Source organism: Nycticebus coucang, chromosome 16 (assembly GCF_027406575.1).
Source record: "Nycticebus coucang isolate mNycCou1 chromosome 16, mNycCou1.pri, whole genome shotgun sequence".
NCBI classification, from domain to species: domain Eukaryota; kingdom Metazoa; phylum Chordata; class Mammalia; order Primates; family Lorisidae; genus Nycticebus; species Nycticebus coucang.
Window position 1 is genome coordinate 48831420 of NC_069795.1, and position 6421 is coordinate 48837840.

The following is a 6421-nucleotide window of genomic DNA, read 5'->3' on the forward strand; positions in this document are numbered from 1 at the left end:
TGTCAGAACGGAACTCGGAGTGCTGCATATGTTTTCGATCAGGGAAAGGCTGCCCTTAACGTGCAGACATTAGTTGCCAGGGGAGAAGACAGCAAATGAGACAAAGAACAACCAGGAAAATAAAAAATAATTTCAATAAGCTGATGTCATAAGGTCTTGGTTGCATCAACTCACTCCCTGTCTCCTGCAGGTGCCCTTAATTTGAACCCCTTGAAGTTTCTGGTTTTTGACTGGAACTGGAGAGATCAGAAGTTGAGGAGAATGATGGACATTCCCGAGGTACCGTGTAACCAGCAATTGCCTTTCATCAATTTTTTCCAATTTAAACTTGAGTTCAAACACAGTAAGAAAGTCTTTGACTTTGGGAGACAGCCCATATTAGCTATTAAAGTGATTTTTATCTTTTAATTCTGAGGTAACACAATTGTGGAGACCACTTCATCCTTTTACATATAACTATATCCTTTCCTTACGTTTCATAGGAATCAGCTTTGTTGCTCATTAAATGACCGATGACCTCTTCCCTCTGGGGACCAGATCTATACTTGACCTTTGAGAAACAGGAAGATCTTAAAGACTTGATACATTTCCAGTGCCTTCCTTTATGGACATAGTCATTTTTTGCCTTTCAGCTTTGTCTGTGCTCTTTGGCTGGGGTGGCCTCACTGCCAGCATCTCCACATTCCCCAAAGCCCACTAATTTAATTCAGAAAGATATTTTGGTTTTATGTGGTAGGGTAATTTTTTAGTGTCTCAGTGGATTAGAATTGAATGATTAAATGCCTTATGGGTACAACATTAGCTCATTATATATTTATGAAAGCAATCCATTATCTTCATAATGTGAAAAATTGATTTTGCCACCCACCGTGGCAAACCATGGGGCTAATTTGTCAATCTGTCCTGATGCTTTGTAGTACTATTAGGGGGGAAAGTGTTGCTAGTCACCAAATAGTATTCCTATCAAAGAGGCTTGGAATTACTTCTCCAAACGTGCTGAATAAATCCACTTACCATATAAAGCTATATACCCCAAATGACCAAACCAGATTATAATTGACCAGTGAATTAAAAGACAATTTGCTAAGTTCCCTAAACACACACACTCACCCACACAGTCATGCATTCTGTTCCCTGAATAGACAGTTTTTAAAAATCTGGTTTAACAATCACTTCTCAGGCTTTTGCCTAAGATCAATGTAAAAACTGGTTTAACTCAATGAATCTGAACAATAAAAAAAAAAAACGGTTTAACAAATTTGATGTCAGGCATACGAGGCCATAATTGATGTTTTCGGTTATAATATGTTAAACCCAACTAATCCACTAGTTTTCTAATTATAATATGAGAAATACTGTCCAAAAAACTCTTGTCACCCATAGTTATTTTTACTATGTTGTCATTATTAGCAGTTATCCTAAGGCAATAAAATTCTATATTGAAATATTGTATATAATCCGAGTTATAGAAAGCACACATTAGAGTCATTTAAAATAAATAAATTTGCATGGCATTTTATTTTGAATGGCTGCAAAAGGAGGGGGGACATCTTAATGAAAGTGATATTTTATACAGTGTCTCTTCCTTCATTTATGTGAGTATTTCAACTCTGAATCAAATGTAGGGTAGTACCTTTGCCCTCTCTGATTCTGGCCATCATGACCATGTAAATACCAGGAAGTCCAGATGGTTAAATTTATTTTACTAAGACCATCTTTGCTTGATCTTAACCTTCTTTTTTTCTTCTCTTTTCTCTCAATTAGATAAGAAAGGAAGTGTTTGAACTTCTGGAAATGGGAGTACTCAGTCAGTGCAAATCAGAATCTTTGAAGCTGGGCCTGTTCTAAGTCCTACTGAAGATTCCAGTTTCACAGTCGAATTTGCAGCATATTTGGTGACTCTGACACATTGCAAGCACTCTGTAAATGTCAGTTTTTAGCTTATTATGTTAACTTCATCAGCAAACGCACCACTGAAAATGTTTGATAGAAATTCTTTAACAGGGCAGCGCCTGTGGCTCAAAGGAGTAGGGCGCCAGCCCCATATGCTGGAGGTGGTGGCTTCAAACCCAGCCCCAGCCAAAAACTGCAAAAAAAAAAAAAAAAGAAATTCTTTAACAGAAGTTAATCTGTCCATTTGCCAACACCGTGTATAATAAAGTATCACTGGCTTCTGTGTAATCTTTGTTGAGCAAAGTGAATTCTTCTCTTACCAACTGGCCTCTCATGTGACTGTGCAAGAGAGGGGAAAGAGCAGCTGGGTGGTCTTAGCCAGGCCCCTTACCTCTGCGAGCTTCAGTCTCACCAGCTATGAATGGGAATATCTCACAGAACTGTCAAGGATTCCATGAGATGGATGGTACACGCACAGACTTGTAGACTGTGAAGCCTGGTCCAAGTAGGAAGTGGGGAGTGATAGCGGTGGAAAGAGCTGCAGGTGTGTGTGGCACTTTGTAAGCACATAAAAGACAACAATATAACTGCAGTTGTCTTACTCATTTGCCTTTTCTTAACATTTTATTTTGAAATAATCTCAGACTTTCAGAAAAGTTGCAGAACATAGTATAGAGAATTCCCGTATCTCCTCCCCACTACATCACCTTGTGTAACTGTAAGACAGTTATCAACACTGATAGATCAACACTGGTACCATACAGTTAACGACAGATGGATGGTATTCAGTTTCACCAGTTTTTCCAGAGATGTCTTTGTCTATTCCAGGATCCCACATTGCACTTAGTTCTCATGTCTCTGGTTTCCTTAGAATGGTGACAACTCCTCCGTCTCTTCCTGTCTTTCGTAACCTTCGCACTTTGGGGGAGTATTCAGTAGGCATTTTGTAGAATGTCCCTCCATTTGCATTTGTCTGTAGTTTTCTCATTTGATTGAAGATACGCAATTTTTGTCCAGAATACCACAGAAGTGTTATGTCCTTCTGTATGCAGCATGTCAGGGGGTACACAATATTGATTTGTCCTATTACTGGTGATGTCACACTTCATCACATGGTTAGGGTAGTATCTGTTAAAGTTCTCCACTGTAGAGTTACCGTGTTTCTCTTTGTAGTTAATTTCTATCTTGGGGGAGATACTTTGAAGATATGTAAATATCTGTTTTCTTCAAACTTTTGCCCACTAATTTTAGCAACCATTGGTAGTTCTTGCCTGCAACAGTTATTACTATAGTAATTTTTCTGTTTTCCTCATTCCTTTAATAATTATTAATTAGAATTCCTCTATAAGAAAGACCTGTCCCTTCCCCCCATTTACTTGTTTATTTACATACTATGGCCTCACTGATATTTATTTTATTCTATGAGTTATAATGCAATAGTACTGTTTTTATTTTGTTGCTCAAATTCATTTTTTTAACTCATTTAAATAATGTTGGTTAATTACCTATTCTGTGCCAAGCACTGTGTTTATTGCTTTCACTTATGTTGAGTTTGTTGTGTTTAATCATTGAAACAGTCCTCAAGGAACAATACACAATGAGACTGAATCTCAGGAGGGATACACATTAGTTTAAGTAGCAAAACCAAAAGTCACACCCTGGTCTCCCATATTTCATTTCAGGACTCTAAGTTGTCTGTTTGGAGTCTCAAGCATAAAGAAAACAGATGCCATTATTCATATATATATATAAAATTCCATATTTGAATTTTGTGAAATTTTATATGACCCTGGCAGGCTAGCAAATCAAAATCCAGCAAACCACACACTCTTACACACCAGAGACGTGTGCTCCTGGGCTGCACAGATTGAAAGCCACACGCATGGACTTGCAGAGAAAAGAAGAATGGGCTCCATCCCTTTTGTTGGACTGGAGCCCAACAAGTTAAGAGAAAAAGGAAAAAAAGCCCCTACAAAATGAAAATTCATTCAAGCTATAGTTAAAATCCCTATTATTTTCATCCTTTTAACGATAACAAGTGAGATGTTCTTGGCCAGTGGTAAGAATGAAAATGGATCCTATACTTTCCCAATACAGGCATTAACTTCCTGTCAAGTGGCACGTCTTAGATTTAACCTGGGACATCAAACTTGATTGTACAAGAGGACAGATTTGCAAATTAAGACATCAGAGTCTGTGCTATGAAAATTAGGACTAGTCCACCGAGCTGCTATTGACTTGCCCAAACCAAAAACTGAAACCATCATGACTGTGTGTGTGTGAGTATGCGTGTGGAGTGTATCCCACACAAATATAACCACTTCCTGATTCTACACACATATTCAGAGTATTTTCATTCCAACAGTTAACAGGAAAAAGACCACATAACATAAAGTAACCCTAAAATACAAAATGTCTGGCAATACCCAAGAAGGCTATCTACGCAGTGGTTAAAGAAAAATGAAGGCAAGAATTTTTTAAAAAGTCACTCTGAAATTTCTAATAATACCACAACACAATAGCTGTTAACAAACTGTCGTGTTGATATTAATCTAGAACAGTGGTTCCCAAACAGAGGCAGTAGAGGCCAGCGGTGAGGCTGATGCCCTACAATCCAGTACAGCCTTCACAAGAAAGAAAGAAACATCTGACCCAAAATATCAGTAGTGCTAAGGTTGAGGTACCCCATTCTAGAAATATTAAAAAGCAAGTTTAATATGAAGTTTACTTGCACACTTAAAGTAGATTTATTTAGAAAAGAGAAATAGGTAAGTACAAAAGTACCTGTATTGTCCAAAATAATAAAGATAAGTACAGTACCTGTGAAATGTATATCTGGCTATGTCTGAAGAATACTGCCCCAGAAATATTTTCACTTACTACCTGTGTTGGCTAATTTCTTTTTTTTTTTTTTGAGACAGCGTCTCACTTTGTCACCCTCTGTAGAGTACAATGGCATCACAGCTCACAGTAACCTCAAACTCTTGGGGTTAAGCAATTCTCTTGGCTCAGGCTAGTCTGGAAACTGAGCTCAAGCAATACACCCGCCTCAGCCTCCCAGAATGCTGGGATTACAGGCGGGAGCCACCTCACCTGGCCTGTGATAGCTAATTTTAATATGTCCACTTGACTGGCCACAGGATACCCAGACGGTTAGTCAAACATTATTCTGGGTGTTTCTGTGAGGGTGTTTTTGGATGAGATTAACATTTACATTGGGTGCACTGAGTAAAGAAGATTGCCCCCATAATGTGAGTGGGCCTTACTCTGTCAGTTGAGGGCTGATTAGAATAAAAGGATGACCCTCCCCCTAGAGTCCTGCCCTGGAGAATTCTGCCTTCCAACTGAAGCATCAGCTCTGCCTGGTTTTATGGCAGCCTGTTGGCCTTCAGACTCAAACTGGGACAGCTTGACAGATTTTGGACTTCTCAGCCTCTATAATTGTGTAAGCCAATTCCTTATTTTATATATATAGGATATATATATATATAGGATACATATACCCACGCACACATAATCATATAATCTGTTGGTTCTGTTTCTCTGGAGATCCCCTACCTGTGAAGCTCCTTTTAGCTTGGGATTTTGGTTAGTTTGATTTTGTTATTTTATAAAAAGCCTAAGAAATACTGTTCTTATTGGCTCATTATTATAATGATCCCTTTTCTTGGCATTATCTGTGTAGTATAATCCCACCCAATGTTGGAACAAATGTCAATCACAAACATACCTGATAATTTTTGTATGCCAAACGTGCACATATAATCTAATCTCATATCCTGTTATTCGCTTTTAAACCCAAGTGTTTGACCATGTTTATTTGGTAAAACAAACAGTAGATGTTAACAGGAAGCGTTTGCTACCATCTTCTCATACAAGGCCATCTGATAGCAGCAGCTGTACTAGTCACCACCTCCAAGTCAGAATCCAATAGCATGCTGAAAATTTCCCATTCATGTTTTACTTTTTTTCCAGTTCTGCAAGGGGGAAGCTTTGAATTGAGAACCTCTTAGTATAAGCATTTGCATTTGTATTCTTCTAAACTAGTTACATTTGCTAAAGTCATTGCCACCTTTGATACAAAAACAGTCCACCATGGCTTCTTTTCTTAATGTTAATAAAATCTCACATGGTTCCATATTTTAAAAATTCTAATTCTGCATCCTAAATGCCAGTTTTTAAGTAACAGCATAAAGAAAATGTTAGTGGACTTCTAACAAGTGAAAAAACTCAAAACCAGGCCTAATACCATATTGCAGTGTTGAACTTCTAATTGATTATCTTCCTCTTCCGTTTTCTTGCCTCTTTTGGGTTACTCCAAAGCATGCACTTGGGAGAGGTTAGGAGGAGATATTTTTTATCTACATTTTCTACTAGAGTTTTTCTAATGGGTGAAAAAAAAATTGGAAGCTGCTGACTTTAGACATCTGTGCTGTGCAACTCCCTGCTTGCTTCTCACGTCCTCGTTATCACACATAGCAGAGTTAGCTGTAAGCTGAGAGCATTTCTCAACTTAATTTATATTCAT

The 6421-nt window shown here is 38.0% G+C and overlaps 1 protein-coding gene across 6 annotated transcripts in view; it reads left to right on the forward strand.

The window, feature by feature from the left end:
- Window positions 1-2200, forward strand: part of CMSS1 (cms1 ribosomal small subunit homolog) — a 359212-nt gene extending 357012 nt beyond the window's left edge. For all 6 annotated transcript variants that reach the window (XM_053564697.1, XM_053564698.1, XM_053564701.1 and 3 more), the window contains 2 exons: window positions 191-279; window positions 1765-2200. In XM_053564697.1, coding sequence (XP_053420672.1) covers window positions 191-279; window positions 1765-1848 — 173 coding nt within the window. In that variant the 3' untranslated portion in view covers window positions 1849-2200. The remainder of the gene's footprint in view (window positions 1-190; window positions 280-1764) is intronic.
- The last annotated feature ends 4221 nt before the right edge of the window (window positions 2201-6421 follow it).